This window comes from Poecilia formosa, unplaced genomic scaffold, assembly GCF_000485575.1.
Source record: "Poecilia formosa unplaced genomic scaffold, Poecilia_formosa-5.1.2 Scaffold67, whole genome shotgun sequence".
In the NCBI taxonomy this organism is placed as follows: Eukaryota; Metazoa; Chordata; class Actinopteri; order Cyprinodontiformes; family Poeciliidae; genus Poecilia; species Poecilia formosa.
In genome coordinates, this window is record NW_006800006.1 from 2,538,453 (window position 1) to 2,555,054 (window position 16,602).

Here is a 16,602-nt window from a genome sequence, read left to right on the forward strand (position 1 = left end):
ATTGGAAACATTGAAAACATGTTACTTCTCCACTGCTACAAGTATTTCTGAATTATTATTATTTTTTTAATCATCCATCTTGGATTTTCAATGTGTGCTACTTTTGCTCTGCAGATTTTTTTTTGGGGGGGGGGCGGGAAGGGCGTTGGGGTGAATAATTTAATTTTTTTTCTAAGAAATATTTCTTTCTCACATCCAGTCAACAAAATAACTACGCCAGTTATCAAACAGCAAACAAACAATTATTGGAGCCGAGAGATCCCATCTTCAGGTTTCTATTTATTTAAGTTCAAAACAAATCAAATGCTACTCGACTGCAGCTCTCTTAGTGTTAAGGCAGGTCTCAGGTCAACGTGTGACAGTACATGACTGAAAAGCACAACCAAGCATCAGTAAAAAAAAAAAAAAAAAAAAAGATTAAATTCATTCCTTCTCCCAGGCAACAGTAACTAGGAATAATAAAGTATTAATTAAAGCTGGAATTCAAAAACATAATGGGAGGGGAAAAGTGCTTGGGAATGTTCTCATTATATGGTTAAATGATAATTGCAAAGGAAGCACTGCAAAACGAAAACTCACTAGAGATGGAATTAAGCTGGACAACAATAAGTGGGAATATTTTGTAGGAAAAAGTAACGATGGGGAGGCAGGAGTGTAAAGACAGAGGCAAAAAAAAAAAAAAACTGTCAGTAACTGGGCTCCACTGTTTGATGAATCATTTGGGATAATTCACAGTGCTGAGGTGTAATAATAAAGTCGGGAATCTGAAGGGAATCGGACATAAACTAGGATATTTAAGTTTTTTTTATTGTTTAGGATTAAATATTCAGAATAAAACCTGAAGCTCCACCTAAAATCTGATGATGTTACAGGCACGATGCTGATAAAGTAATGCCGAACCGAACTGTTGCCAATGATGGAGATCCGCCCCAGACGAGTGCTGCTGCGACGCCCTGGGCACGTCTCGTTTTATCTGAAAACACCATTCCACCTCTGATTGATGCGCTCGCTAACGAAACATGATGAGTCAAATAAGTGACGATGTTTGAACAGTAATTGTGCAAAACTGCAGTGTTCGCTTAGATGACGGAGCTCCCAACAATTAACTTCCTTTTCTTCTTCCGCCCCTCTTTAGTTCCGTTTCTCTGGTCCGTATCGTTTCCCCGTCAGGTCGCCGTTTCTGTCGGTTTCAGGGTATGGAGCAGTATCCGCCACACGCCCGTCCCCTGTCCTGTTCCTGCTGCCCCAGCTGGACCTTCTGACCTTGGTTGTCGCTCTCCCAGAGTCCCGGAGTCTGGAGGATCTTCTCCACTAGCTCCTCAAAGGCACACTGGACGCCATCTTTGGTCTTAGCACTGGCCTCTGAACACAGAGGGGATTAATGTGATCAGGGAGGTAAAAGTGCTTCAGAAGACAAACAAAAAACAACAATGACACAAATGTCACTGCGGGTCTAAAAATGTAAAAACTGTAACACTGCTTCTCGGTGAGCCTTTATTGTATCGTTTATCACGATACATTTCTTGTCGTGACAAGAACTTTGATTTATTGTTGTTGCGATAAATTCCAATTAATGTTGTTTAAAAAAACGAACTGTTCTTTATTATTTCCTCCACTGTTTGTTCAAAAAGAGTATTCAGAAATTTGAAAACAAATGATTAAATGCAGTTACTGTGTGCAGTTTAGTGACACAAATCACACTTCTTCATGTGATTGGTGTGAAAGCCTTTCTGTTTCAATTAAAAACCCCATAATCTTTTGCTGCATCATTGTGCAAAACTGCAGTGTTCGAACACAAACAGCAACAAGATGGAAAAAAACATTTGTCGTTAATCGGCTCAGTTTTGCTCATCGGACCAATCCCGATATGTAAAAAATTACCGATACTAACGTTGATGCCAATATATTGTGCATCCCTAGTTCATATCAAATTCTTCACATCAGGACTAAGAAATCGGTATCAGCCAGGAGAAATCGGCCCATTTCTATTTCAATACAATAACTGGAAGGATTTTTCTGAATTTGTGCCAGTTCTGTAACTTCAGGACTGTTTTTGAGAAATCATTCCTTTTATTTTAATATGAAGATATTATTGTTTAGATATTTCACTTTTCAATTTCAATTCTTCTTCTTCTTCAAAAAAATCTGGATCAACAAGTCATAAATGTCCAGGGAACCCTTTAAATAGTGCATCTCTAGATAGGAAATAGCAATTAGAATAAAGAGCAGATTAAATCCATCACATCTTGTAATTTTGCCTTTAAACTTCTTCATTCACGTTTTCTAAAACAAATTCTAGATACGTTGATGAAAAAGTGGAAGTCAGGACCAGATGCTGACATGGATTTGGTCTCTTAAAGCATTTAAGTTTCAATAATAACGCCATTTTTTTTTCTTAGTTGTCTGCATCCCTCGATTTCTTGTTGTGAGCAAAGCGCTGTAAAACCAGCCCAGCTAATCTGAGCTGTGTGCATGACTTCCTCTGTGACATTTAATGACAGCTGTAACTTTTAAATACAATTTGAAGAGTTTTATTGGCGCCGGCTGGGACTTTACGGCTTTCTTGCTGTAAACGAACATGACCGACAACATCTGATTCCACACTTACGCCAGTGCTTACCAATAAAAAGCATCGAGTGTTTCCTGGCAAATTTCAGTCCTTCATTTCTGTCCACTTCACGGTCATCCTGAAACCACATCAGATGTTTAAGAACCATAAAAGAACTACTCCATGCCGCACACGCACAGCAAAATCCAGACCGGCAGCAGCAGAGCAGCACAAAATGTATAAAACAGATATTTCACTGCTCATTTTTTTTTTGTTTTGACCAAAGAACAATAATGTAAGTCGTCCTGCATTTATGAAAACAGTCAAATTAAAACTTAAAATGTCTGTTTTTAGCATTAGGATCAGTCACATGTTGTACATGTCAGAACTCCAGGAAGTGACTCACCTTATCGATTTTGTTGCCGACCAGCATTTTGACAATGTCGTTGCGCGTCGAGTAAGTTTCCAGTTCGTTCAACCAGTTTTCGAGCTTCGTGAAAGAGTCGCGCCGTGTGACGTCATATACTGACAAAAACACACGAAAACACAGCTCGTTGTGATTAGTCATTGATACGTCAGCTCCAACACTGTTGTTGATTGGATTTGAACTGAAGCAGATAGGCAGACTAAGCGGTGTGGTCTTTTTTCTGTAAATATCGGTCCAAATTTTCGCATCGCTGCGTCTGTAGTTGTGTTGACTTATGCTGGTGTAAAAATGGTTGAGATCTAACTTCACTAGTGCAACTTAAAAACCTTTGATCTGAGGTTTGGGGAATTTTCTTCAGGTTCTGTTCTGTTGTATTGTACATTTCAAAATATATAAAATCAGAATTTTATGAGCTAAACCAAAAGAATAACCACAGGTTTTTCTATGCGTTTTTATTTTAGTATAAATCCAGCCGTCCTGTTAAGGCCTCAGAGGTTTGTTATTAGGGAACATTAGTGAATAAACAGCATCAAGACGACAGAGGAGCACAGCAGACAAGTCAGGGAGAAAGTTGTGGAGAAGTTTAAAGAAGCGTTACACTGTAAAATAATGAAAAATTTTCCCCAAAATTGATTAGGAAAAAAAAATCTATTTTCTTCCAGGTAAATCTGGAAGAAATTTCTCTTTATTATAAAACCTAAAACTAGAAATGGTTCTTTAAAAAAAAAAAAAAAAGCTTTCTATAGTACATAACTTAAAAATAAAATAATTTCCTTGTTCAAAAGATCATGTAATTAGATGAATTTTATTTAGCTGTACTGGGGGTATAAATGGATTTTTGGATTGGGAAGGTTCAAGGAGTCTTAAGATTTAACGGAAGGCGGTGTGTGCAAAGTCAAAGCAAAATATTAAAACCAAAACACGAGGTAAACAAGTACAAGTGCAGTGGATGGAGGGGGTAAAAAAAAGAAAGCGAAAAGGTAAGGGTAGTTTGACTTGAAAAGTATCAGCCGTTTACCGAGTATGACTCCCTGCGCACCGCGGTAGTAGCTGGGTGTCAGCGTGCGAAACCTCTCCTGTCCAGCAGTGTCCTTAAAAAGAAAACACACCAGACTTCAGAGTGACACTTTCCACCACTTAGTACAATGCACTGCTAATCTCAATGACAACGTCCCCATTTACTGCTAGAAGTCTCAGAAATGACCCTTTAATAAACTGATCATTGCTTTAACAGTGTTTATAAGTCCACAAAGGGATCCCTTTGTAGTCCTTGGGACATTTTGGCCTGTTGTGGGGAGAAAAAAAAACCAGCAAACATTTAACCTTCTGAATAAGGATTAGTTTCTAATTTCGTTGTTAAAAGGCGCTTCGACTCTTACTGTGACCCCAGGCCGCAGAGCTTCAGCTCAACAACAGCTGTTGTTCCACAATAGTATTTACTGCTGAGCAATGTCGCCACCGTGTGGAGGAAACGTTCAACTTCACAATGTTTGTTTCCTAACTGTATTGCAGCGTTTGTGAATGTGGGTGAGGATGGAGGTCAGGAAGACTCACCCAAATGGCTAGCTTTGCTTTGTTTCCTTCAATTGCTAGGGTCTTTACTTTGAAGTCCACACCTTAAGAAACACGACAAACAAACGAGAAACTGGATTTAAGAGAAATATTTCCGACATGAAACAGTTTCTGTATTCTACATCGGCATTTAAGAGTGTATTTATGACTGTAATAGAACCTATTGTGGCCGACTGCTCTGGGTCAAAAGTGTCTTCTGTGAACCTCAGGAGGAGGCTGTAAGGGGAAACAAGGACACATTGGAAATGAACATTCAGCAGGATATTGTGGGGTTGAACTCATAAAGCTAGCTTTCTGCCAGGAACATAATAAAACGACAACAAAATAACAATACATTTCTGGTACCGAATGTGCAGCATCATTCCTTCAGAGCGAAAACAAAACAAAACTTTCCCAGCTGCTTGTGAAATGTTTACGTAACAAAGTCAATAAGTACTACGTTTTTTTTAGCAACTTTCACTTTGTGTTAAACAAGTAGTAAACATAAAACAATGACATTAGCACTAAGCAGCAGCTGTTGAGCAGAGAAGAATAAACTTACGTAACGACGAGGATAATGTCAACATCAACAAGAGGCTAGCAGCTGCTAGCATAGACACAAACCTGGACTTCCCCACTCCGCTTTCTCCAATTATCAGCAGCTTCAGGGTGGTCAGCACGTCCTCGTCCATGTTGCCCAGGTTGGCTATAAGCGGACCTCCAGGTGCAGACGCTTTGAGCGACAAATGCTGAACTTGTTGTTTGCAGCAGCAGGCGGCTATCGGCTACGATGACAGCTGCCTGCTGGCCGCGCGACTTCCGCCTAATCTGCTGTGACGCGCGCGACTCAGTTTTAATACAAAAAATAATTCACCTGTTTAATACCGACAGTCTCTTTGTTTCTGCATTGGCAAATAATATTTAAAACGATCTCACTCTTTTTTTTTTTTTGTTTCAAGAATCCAACAAATTATTTTTGTTCTATTATAATTAACTCGTTCAAAATTATTCTGGTTAGGTCAGGGGTCAAAATCAGTCATGAAAGTCAACAGGCTCAAATACACGCAGATCAGAAAGTACGGAGTGCCGTTTGTAAAGTTACACGGTCTGAAATTGATAGCAATGAGCAAGTTTATTCTTCTCCATACTAAATATTGAGCTTGCTAACCAAATATTAAGTGTGGAGCTAGATGTTTGGTTTGTTGGCGTTGGCTAGATATTTAGCTTACTAACTAAACATCTAGTTTGCAAATTAAATGTTTATTTTAGAACAGTGACATTTCTAAATGAATTATTGGGGATGCAAAGTCAAAACCTCCATTGACCAAAAAAATGCTTCCAAAGGCATCTCACATTTATGGACGATACCATAAACGTTATTGGAAAATAATCTCTGGACTAAATGAGGTAAAAGTGAAACTTTTTGAAACGTATGCATCCAATAAAATAAAAAAAGAGAGAGAAAAGAGAGCTTTTCTGAGAGAGAGACTCTCGATTTTATTGTTTTTTTTTTTTGTTTTTTTTTTTTTAATCATTTTTGTTCTGGTCATAAAACAGCAAACGTAAGGATTTTTTTCACTGAACCAAAAAAAATTTGCTATGGTTTTAGAAGAAGAAATCGGCCACTTTCCATTTTTTTATTTTTAAGATTTTATTTGGAGTTTGTTTATTTCTGCTGCACATAATCAATCTTTATCACACTATGAAAGCGATCTACAGTGGGGAGCCTTCCAGAGAGTACACAGCATAAAAGCATTCCTATACATTTATATACAGGTTTCCCACCGAGTCATATGTACATGCCAACCAAAGCTAAGAGGTCAAGAAACAAGAGAACATGTAAAACTGAAGCCAACGTCAAGAAAATATTGCTAACTCTGTTGATTATGGTATAGATTTAAATAATGGACTGCTCTAGACTTCGTGTATGCCACGATAAATTAAAAATGTCCAAACATTTCCAGAGTCTAGGATGTTTGCTTCCTGGTTCAGCTTTAGCCAACCTGACACATTTCTTCACTGGTGAAGAGTCACTTCTCCGACTGAAGAAATCTTAGCTTACAAAGAGAAAAAATGAAATGTAGGCAGGAGATTTGAACGCAGACAAGAAGAAGAGAGACGCAAAATGGGCCTTTTGGTTCATCTTCACTTCACGTCTGTAATTACAAGGAGACTAAGTGTTTCACTCGGAGGCTTTCCAAAAGCCAAAAACGAAATAAATAAGGATGGTTTTGACTTTAACATGAGAAAATAAAGTGCACAGACAGTAATGCACTGACGTAAAATTAAAAAAAAAGCCTCGTTACGCCATCACCCAAAAGGCAGTTTTTACGATGGAGGAGCAGATTCCTGTGGAGGGCAAAGGAAGGAAGGAAGAAAGGAAGGAAGTGGGGATATTTATGACGCGCCTCTTCAAACACTAAGATGGAAATGTGTTTTTGTGTTATTAGTTGATCATTTTTACCATCATAGTAAAATCTTGGTGTGAGACACCTCCCGGTGCATTAACGCCACGACATCTTCTAGGAAAAATGAAGGTTCATCCACTTTTAGTTACATTCATGAATCATTACAGGTGAGGACGGACGTGGATAAACTGGATTCCTCTTTTATAGTAGCAGCATAATCTCACGCTGAAAATAATAATTAAAAAAATCCTGCCTTGAGTTCTATTTATTTAAGCGAGAAAAGGAAAAATTCCCCAAACAAAATCATCTCGCTAAAAAGATACAAATTTTAAACAAAAAAAAAAGTCTGAATTTTGTATAAAAAAAAAAAAAAAAGGAGCATAATTTCTGGCTGTTTTCTTTTGGGCTGGTTGGTTTCTACCCCGTTTACGTGACTTGATGTTTATCTAATTTATTATGGAATAATAATAATAATAATAATAATAATAAAAGTAATTGCGCTTAATAGACAATAATTTGCGTCTGTTTTTGAGAACTCTTTCATCAGCAAAAATGTTACCCTTAAAATAATACAAATAAACATCTAAACTACAGAAACATCAATAGCTTTAATAATAATTCATAGGGCTGTAAAAGGCTCCCTGACACTCCAGGATCTAAACAGTCTGTACCAAGATCTCTCTCCAATATGTCATTGATGATTTAATATTGATTATTTTCCTCCCACAGAATAAGTACAAATCAATTGAAGTTGATATTTCTTCCCCTACAAATTTCAATGTGAGATTATGACCCTGCCATAAAAGATTTATCCATCTAAAGGCGCTCCACACATCGGTACCATGAGGCTCAAAAAGGACAGGGAAAAGATCTGCTGGCATCGGAACGCACGACGCTGCCGCCGACGACGCCGCTTTAAGAATCAGCGCAAACTGTTTGGGAGGTTCCATGAAGTCATGAGGATATAAAGTGGAGCACTTTTTAAAAAGGAGACACTACGGATGGATGCCTCTGATTTAATTCTCTTTAAAATTTGCCCGTTCCCTCCCCCTGTTCGTTCCCCGGCTGTGTTCCTGCTGGTTCTATCTGGTCTCCAGCGTTTTGCCCTCCAGGACCAGCTGAATCTCTTTGGCGTCCAGCGTCTCGTACATGAGCAGAGCGTCGGCCAGGTTCTTGTGCTCCTTGGCGTGAGACTTCAGCAGGGATTTGGCACGCTCGTAGGAGTCCTGAACAAAACAAAGAAACAAAACAGGTGTTACACAAGGCTTACAGGAGCAGAGAAGGTTCATATGTGTAGATACGATCGAGGTTGACCTTCAGCAGAACCCTGACTTCTTGCTCCACAGCAGCTCGTGTCTCCGGACTTTGGGCTGTCAGGTCGGAGTAGGTCATCACGCCCAACTGAGAGACAGGGAGCGGAGTCAGAGCGCAAACAAGCACCACGTTTTTCTGCCTTCAGCTGAAAGTTTTCGGCTTACCTTCTCACACATCCCGTATCTGGTCACCATCATCTTAGCGATCCTGGTGGCGCTGTCGAAGTCGCTCGATGCGCCTTAAAAAAGGAGGAGCGTCAACACCTCGTTTATGTCAACGTATTTTGAAGTGTCGCATTAGAAAAGGTTGTTGGAAACCGCAAAGTTCGACATAACTTCCTCAATTTTGAGAAGAAGTTTTGACGCCGTCTTGAGTTAATGCGCGAAAGGGGAGATGGGAACAGATTAGCTCGATGGGTTCTGAGATCAATGAATTTTCCCATCCACTAGGCTGTGTGCCTTACCAGAGGCATGGAAAACTCTCTGGTTCTCTGAGATGTGCACTCCGTGCTAGTTTGCAACCTCTGCTTCCTGTTTGCTACAGAAATACAAAACGTCAACATCTGACGAAATTACGCTTTGTGTAGCCTGGTTGATTTGCTCCAAACTAGCAGAAGGAAACGCCTAAGTTAAATTTTTTTTTCTTTAAAAGAAAAGAAAAAAATGACAACATTTTAAAAAATGTACTCAAAATTCGTAAGCCAATTAGATGGAAACATAGCTACGCTAAACATTAGGGCGATATGGCATAAAAATTAAATCTCTTTAATCAATGCATTTCCTCCCTTTGCTTTCTTTTCTAAAAACTAAATTACAAATGACAGAAAACATTTTCAAAAAGTGAATTTTAGTTCAAACGTTCCTTCTGCGAGTTGGATGAGAGCTTATGAAAATTTTTGCTCAGTTATGTTAATAATATTAGCAGAATAAAGGTGTGATTTTACGAGAGTTACGTCTTAAAATTACAAGAAAGTTGTTTTACTGAGAAAATAACTCGGATAATTAATTTTTATTTTTCATGTTGAAGTTCTCGTAGCATTACTGTTTAATTCTCCTAACATTACGATTATATTCTTGTATAATTATGACTTTACTCTCCTAATTAACACAGAAAGTTGACTTGAATTCAAAGTCCAAATAAATAGACACTGTAAAACGCACTGGTCAAACAAGATGGCCGCCCTGGGGGTGCTGATATCGTTCTGAAGTACAGAAACCCAAAGAGTTCATTGATGGAAGAAAAAAAATCCAGATTTACCAAAAATTTAAGTCAAAAAGCAAAATAAAAATTGATTAATTTATAAATCTATCCATCTCCTAGTCCTAGTAAACAATGTTCTATACTTCCTTCTCCTGTTAAAGGGGCTGTTTCCTACCTGTTGTGATGTTTTCGTGGCCAAAAATAATCTCCTCTGCCACACGGCCGCCCATACTGACGTCCATCTGTGCCAGAAGCTGAGAGCGAGTCTCGCTCCACCTGTCGTTCTCTGGGAGCATGGACACCTGGAGGACGGAGAGGCCGTCAAATGTTTACATCACGCTAATAAAAAACCCCATCATAGTTCAAAAGAAGAAACTAGATCTGGATTCCCCTACGTGTCCCAGACTCGGGCCTCTGGGCATGATGGTGGCCTTGTTGATCGGCATGGCGTCTTTGGTGTAGTATGCTACGATGGCGTGACCAGACTCATGGTACGCCGTGATGAGCTTGTTCCTCTGGTCTATTTCTGCACTTCTTCTCTCAGGGCCTTGAAGAAAAAAGCAAGGAAGATGAGGACGTTCAAGGTCTCCTCTAGATGTAACTGATGGCGGCGCTCTGCCACAGCAAAATAAACGCCTCCACACCTTTCAGAATTAAGCCTTTTTTTTTGTTTTTTCACATGTTAGGACAGACAGATGCTTACATAGATAGATATATGCATGCACACTTATACTAACCACCATCAGAGTTTGAAATGAATTTAAATATCATGGAACATTAATATTTTTGTCTGTCTGTCTGTGAAGGTGGCTTCTGTGCGCTGCTATCAGGAGTGAAGTAAAACTAGACGACAGTCCGAAGTAGAGGGAAAGAACCGGCGAAAGAACGTTATCTAAGGAAGATTAAGTTGAATGCATTTTTAGTTGAAGCCTTTGAAAACAATCCTAATGGTTACACATGCTACATTTGAACAACAATAATGAAGTTAACATAGTTTGGCCTTCATGCGTAACGTTCCAGGTACATTTTGACGGCTTCCTGATCCTGGTATTTAATCAGCTGCATCGTGCCATCCTCCCTCCCCGTAAACTCTCCTGGGCAGCCCTGCCAGCCCACCACCACGGTTTAAAAACATCCTTGAGGAAACTCTGATTTGAGTTCATTTCCGGGAGCTGGAACGCCCGTAAATGAACTCCGGTCTGCGACTACGCCGGCGTGGCGTTACACACCCATGAGGATTTTGTCTTTAGCGAACTCCAGCTCCTTCATGGTGACCATGTCTTTGCCATCGACCGCTGCCTTCAAGGCGGCCTGGTTCACCAGATTTTCCAGATCGGCGCCAGAGAATCCGACTGTTCCCCGGGCGATGACGTTGGCCTCAATGGCTGCGGACAGAACAGAGAACAGGCGTGTAGTCGGGGAATAGTTTGGATGTGGTAGTAACAGCTTTGTTTAAATGCTTTATCATACTATATTTACTGTATCACAAAATACTTGGGTGTACAGAAAGTGGACATACAATGCTTTACAAAAGTGTTCAGGCCTCCTGAGTTAATATTTTTCAGAAAATTACACCTGTGAGAGTTTGTGGCATCTTTCCATCGCTTTGCACATTTACAAGCTTTAGATTATTTCACCAGTTTGACTAGATGAGAACAACTATGAGTGTCAATGTCTGGATTTAAATCCAGACATTGTGTTGAGCATTTTAAATTATCTAAACTAATCAGTTTTAGCTCTGACTCTATGTGCAGAGTCGACTTAATTCATCTTCCCATCAGCTCTGACCAGCTTACCTTTTGAATGATTTATTTACGCAGCTTCTCTCAATAAGCTTGATATGCTTTTGTTACCAGGCATTTTACTTAAAATCAGTTCAATAAATGCAGAAAAATGTGAAACAATTCAGAAAAAAGTCTGCATATCTTCTCTTCTTCTTTGATATTTTGCTGGTAGTTTCTGTTTTATTCCCGGGTTCGCTGCCCCTCATGCAGACGTGCTGCACTCTGACCGGACGAGCCCCCACAGAGAAAACGCTGCCCCCCTCATCTCAATGTGAACATGAAATAGCAAGAGTGTGAAATAACTTGATTCGGATGAAGTAATGCTAACAGAATCTAACCTGGATCTACTTTGATCTTCTTCAGGTACCAGTTGAGAATCTCCGTCCGTCCCTTCACGTCTGGTTTGGGTACGGTCACCTGCATGTCAAAACGCCCCGGGCGGATCAGCGCGCTTCGAACACAAACACAGAAACAGAGTAAACGCACAGCTGTGCAGAACCTGAACAGCGGGTACTGCATTACCCAGCGACATAAAACGTACTTATCCAGAGCCTCTGGGAAGTTAGTTGCTCCGATGATGATCACCCCTTCATTAGGCTTAAACCTAGAAGAAGAGCTGGTCAGTGTCTCTGGGGACATTTTCTGATTGGCTTGAACAAATGCTCAGCTTGGAAGATGGGAGATTTTTTAAAATAACAACGAGCCAAATTAAAAATATGTTTCCGAGATTACCCGTCCATCTCAGCAAGCAGCTGGTTGATGGTCTGTCTGGAGTAAGGGTGCATAGGAGACTCGATCCTTTTCCCTCCCACGCTGTCCAGTTCGTCAATGAAGATCACACACGGAGCGTTAGCTTTAGCCTCCCCTGAGAAAACAGCAGCTACATCTAAATGAATGCCTCGGGTTTTTTTTGTTGGTTTTTTTAAATATGTTACCCGTTGAAGTAAACAAAGCTCAAGGGATTGATAATCACCGTGGATGTGATTCATAGAGATATGATGATACAAAACACAACTGCAACGATTTTTCTAAATAAGACTTTTCTATATAATTTTGAATCTAAAATGTATTTCCTGAAATCCACAAAGGCTCAAGACAAAAATAAAGAAACAATCAAATGTAGACATGCGCGTACACTACTTCTAATATGGGGTTAAATGTCTTATGGACATTGAAAATTTTAATTCAAATTCAAAAATGCTTCATTGAATTTCCTTTTTGAAAATGAAAGCTTTAGTATGGAACTTTTATTTAAAAAAAATATGTTTTTACATATTTGTTAAAACTGTCACCATGTTGTGACAGTATAATACAGTTAACCTGTGAAAAAACAGATTTCCTCAACTTCCTTCTTGTGCTGTTATTGCCATCTGAAGAAATACACCAACCAAAAACAACCAATCAGAGCCAGGGGAGGGACTTAGCGCTGTCAATCAACCTAGTGTATATGCTGGTAAATGTGCTAATGGCAGAAAACCCTTTTAACCGTTAAATATTCCAGCCTCAAAAGGAGACGCCCGATACAACCAGTATGACATTCATGTCCATGATGAGAGTAAACTTCTTTAGGCTCCCAAAGAAGGAAAAACTACCCACTGAAAAGGTTCCTGATGCGACTCGCTCCAACGCCAACAAACATTTCGTCAAACTCTGAACCAGAGGCGTAGTAAAATGGCACGTCGGCCTCTCCGGCCACGGCTCGGGCCAGCAGAGTTTTTCCTGTCCCTGGAGGACCAACGAGCAGAACGCCTGAAATAAAAACAGAGACGCAAGAGAAAGTTCAAATAAAACAACATAAAAAAAGATGCCACAACTAAACTTGTCACTAATAAATTAAAATGAGCTCCATAGTTTCCATTCTAATGATTAATATTTTTTGGAGGGAAACATTGTTCACGGAGAAATCATAATTTTATTCATAGGTTTGATTGTCTTTGGCTTTTATTTCCATTTTGTTTATTGTTATTGGTTGTTATGTTTTTTATTTTGGATGTTCATTTTTGTGAAGAAAACCTCACACTGCAACTTGGAGATTTCAGAGGGCAAACTTGCGTTATTATGCCACCATAAATATATTAGGGCTGCAACTAATGATTATTTTAGTAATCGATTATTTTGGCTTTTCATCGGATAAAAAAATTGACACACTTTGCACTTAACTACTTAAGTTTGTTTGTTTTTTGGGGGGTTGGAGGGTTTAAACACAGTATATGAAATACATTAAAACTTGCAAATAATTCAGTTACTTTTGTGAATGAGGACATCTTTTCTTCCTAAAATGCAATAACATATCATGCCTTCAATGAACGTTTAAACAAAAAAAAACAACAAAAATCAAAAAAAGACGTTTATATTTACTGACTAGTAATCAATTTATTTTTAAATGGATTTATAATTTTATTTTACATAATTTAAACCAGCTGAGTTCTGGGTTGAACATATTAAAGAAAGTTTTTCACCTTATTATTCAGTTTTGGCTTCATTTCTGCTCTGACTGTGTTGTTCTTTGAGAAAATTCTATCTTTTTTAGAGTCTGCATACTCCCAAACACAATTATTCAATCACTAAATTGGTTGATGATTATTTCAACGATCGATTAATCATGATTAAACATGATTAATTGTTTCAGCCCTAAATCATTTCACTTGAAAACGGTCTCAAAGCAGCATCATCGTTTTTTCACCCGTGACCTCTCACCCTTTGGAAGCTTTCCTCCGAGGGCCGTGAACTTCTGCGGGTTCTTCAGGAACTCCACCACCTCCTGCAGCTCATTTTTGGCCTCCTCGACGCCCTTCACGTGCTCGAACGTCACGTTTTTCATCTGCACCGGGTCCACGGCTGAGTCCAGGCCTGTTGTTGTTCGGAAGCGCACTGTCCAAGTTCAATACAGCACAGGAACGTTATCTAGTCAGAGCAGCGAGCGGCTCAGTTGTGCATTGAGCTGAAGCTGAGCTCCGTGGAAAACGTTTACACCCGATTTAAGCCGATCAAGCAGCTAAAAATCCGAATCGAAAATGTGAAAGTAATTTTCCGTAACTGGGAAAATAAAAAAAGAGAGAAAAGAGGAGAGGCGGACGTTTACCAGATATGAACGGAGTCTTGGAGATGCCGTAGAGCCCGACCAGAAGCAGGACCAGCAGGAACAGACGAGTTCTCCTCAGAGAGTCTGAACAGTCACAACAGAACAGTTTTAGTTCTGCTATCGGTTCTTCTCTCGGTCAGATCGGGAGTTAAAACTTGCCTTGGGTGCGCTGCGTCAGCGCCTGAGCTTTGAGGAAACCCTCAGCGAAGCCCCTCTTGAACGCCTCCTGCTGCCCATCAGGTATGTTCTTGTTCCTCAGCAGACCGTCCAGGCTGTCGGCGTCCAGCCCCTTATCGCGCGTCAGGAGACCCTGTAGAGAAAAAATAAAAATGAAAAATACAAGACTGAGTAAAAGTATGAGTATGTTTTGTTTGATTACAAGACAATTGTCACAATATTAGCAGACAAAAGATGCAATTTTACCAGAAGAACATCTTTAAATTTCAGAGAAAGTCTTGGATAATTACATTTTTATTTTTTGTGTTGAAATTCTCATAACTACTACCTTTGCAACTAGTACCAATATTACAAATTACTACTTTATTTTCCTAATATTATAACTTTATTCTTGTATTTTTTAGATTTCACTGTCATGTTTTCCTTTAGAACCCACCTTGATAAACGATGGTGCGAACGTCTCGGAGTCGGCGGGCCGTTCGAAGGCCGACTGCACTCGCCTGGTTTTGGTCCTTAAAGTTTTGAAGCCTCGGCTCTGAAACATCGCTTGGAAAACCAACAGAGTCGTGAACACACCGGCTGAATTTATCACGCCACACAGCAATACATCGCAGAACTTTGTAATTAATCTGGACTTATTAGTCTCTCAGTGATCACAGTTGACTAAACTGCTCATAAATGCAACTAATCAGCAACTACCTGGCCAGTGTTTCAGCTCTGTGCAGACCGCCTGAAGGGGAGACAGGCGCTTGTTTAAGTAGCCAGGAGGCATCAGGGGCAAGGCGCCCAACGAAAAGCCTGAGCAAAACAGACAACAACAGCCGTCTGTTAACTGTGAGACAACGAGATGAAAACACCAACAGGCTGCCGTGACAACCGATGAAAAACTAAATATTTTTTTCTAAATAAAGCAGTTAGTTTTCACCGTGCTTATTGTGGAAAAAGGAGTGAGAGGAGAGGTGGGAGGTCCTCCATGGCGACTGTCCCCAGGCCGGAGGGGGCGCTTCCTGCGGGCTCAGGCGTGGCAGCGCCTGGCTCACCAACTCGTCCAGCTGCTGCTTTCCAAGGTCGGACAAACCGAGCTCCCGTAGGTTCCCGGCGGACAGCGCGTACTGAAAAACACGCATGCAGACGACATGAAATGTGTGCTAAGGTTCAAGAACATTTGCTTTTTGTTAAAACAAGGAGTACAGAGCTCTGTAACGCAATCTGATCTAAAGGAGTAGTCCAAAAAATAAAAAAATTAAATCTGAATTTCAGAATGGTTATTACAGTTTGACAGATTTTTCTCTACCCTGAATATTTTCCCACGTTTAGATTAATTAAACTTAACGGGTTGCAGCTTTTGATTGACAGCAGCACTCTCCTACTGTTACTAGAAAAACAAATCAAAATTCGCAGTATTTTTATATTTGTGTAGACTACAATACATACATGTTAAAACAAGTAAAAGAAGAAACAACACCTTGTACTTGCTTTCTAATGCAAATTAGGTCTTAATATTAGAAACAGGTTACAAAATTACTGTTATATTTGAGAAAATAAACAGCTTTTTTCTTTTCGCATCATCAACCTTGTCATGATAAATTTTTCCTGGCGATAATTTGTCCCAAAAGTTATTGTGATAAATGATAACATTGTTGGTTTGAGACGATATTGCCACAAAAAAATGCAAGTTCGCTCTCTTAAACATTCGTGAACTTTAATTTCTAATGGACATTTAACACATAAAATGGATACTGAGATCTCTAAATAAAATACAAGACTGAAGACATTTGTCATCCACTATTAGGTAGAAAATGAGATAGACACGCATAAAATCAAATATTATACAAATGGAAATTATCGAGTATGTTTTAATTTATCATGCGATTAATTGATTTATTTCTTATTGCAACAGGCTTGATTATAATCCATTCCATTCGCTTCGTCTCAGCATCTTGGTCACCAACTCATCTGGTGTCGGAATCAAGGGAATTTTATGAGCTGAAAACACCTTACACCCAAAGTATGAGCGATTAGGACTTGAAATAACCTACCATAAGTTGAATCCAAACAATTCTCTGTGACTGTTAGTGAATATATTGTGCAACTTTATATATATATATATA

General features: G+C 39.5%; 2 protein-coding genes across 3 annotated transcripts in view; both read right to left on the minus strand.

Annotated features, from left to right (window-relative positions):
• Positions 1 to 259: 259 nt before the first annotated feature.
• Positions 260 to 5,366, minus strand: LOC103140057 (ras-related protein Rab-18-B). The gene is made up of 7 exons (XM_007555006.2): positions 5,151 to 5,366; positions 4,708 to 4,763; positions 4,530 to 4,591; positions 3,994 to 4,066; positions 2,955 to 3,073; positions 2,621 to 2,687; positions 260 to 1,362 (listed from the first exon to the last, which is right to left on the minus strand). The coding sequence occupies exons 1-7, from the start codon at positions 5,216 to 5,218 to the stop codon at positions 1,190 to 1,192; spliced, it is 618 nt and encodes a 205-aa protein (XP_007555068.1). The 5' UTR covers positions 5,219 to 5,366; the 3' UTR covers positions 260 to 1,189.
• Positions 5,367 to 6,406: 1,040 nt separating this feature from the next.
• The window catches only part of LOC103140058 (ATP-dependent zinc metalloprotease YME1L1-like), an 11,210-nt gene continuing 1,014 nt past the window's right edge, over positions 6,407 to 16,602 (minus strand). The window contains exons 3-18 of one of the 2 annotated variants that reach the window (XM_007555008.2): positions 15,417 to 15,603; positions 15,191 to 15,289; positions 14,928 to 15,037; positions 14,474 to 14,624; positions 14,315 to 14,398; positions 13,930 to 14,082; positions 12,829 to 12,981; positions 11,965 to 12,097; positions 11,774 to 11,836; positions 11,571 to 11,683; positions 10,678 to 10,833; positions 9,844 to 9,995; positions 9,624 to 9,750; positions 8,413 to 8,486; positions 8,249 to 8,335; positions 6,407 to 8,160 (exon numbers count right to left, since the gene is read on the minus strand). In XM_007555008.2, the coding sequence (XP_007555070.1) occupies positions 8,017 to 8,160; positions 8,249 to 8,335; positions 8,413 to 8,486; positions 9,624 to 9,750; positions 9,844 to 9,995; positions 10,678 to 10,833; positions 11,571 to 11,683; positions 11,774 to 11,836; positions 11,965 to 12,097; positions 12,829 to 12,981; positions 13,930 to 14,082; positions 14,315 to 14,398; positions 14,474 to 14,624; positions 14,928 to 15,037; positions 15,191 to 15,289; positions 15,417 to 15,603 (1,986 nt within the window). In that variant the 3' untranslated portion in view covers positions 6,407 to 8,016. Of the gene's footprint in view, positions 8,161 to 8,248; positions 8,336 to 8,412; positions 8,487 to 9,623; positions 9,751 to 9,843; positions 9,996 to 10,677; positions 10,834 to 11,570; positions 11,684 to 11,773; positions 11,837 to 11,964; positions 12,098 to 12,828; positions 12,982 to 13,929; positions 14,104 to 14,314; positions 14,399 to 14,473; positions 14,625 to 14,927; positions 15,038 to 15,190; positions 15,290 to 15,416; positions 15,604 to 16,602 lie in introns of both variants that reach the window. The other variant, XM_007555007.2, reaches the window with a different exon arrangement.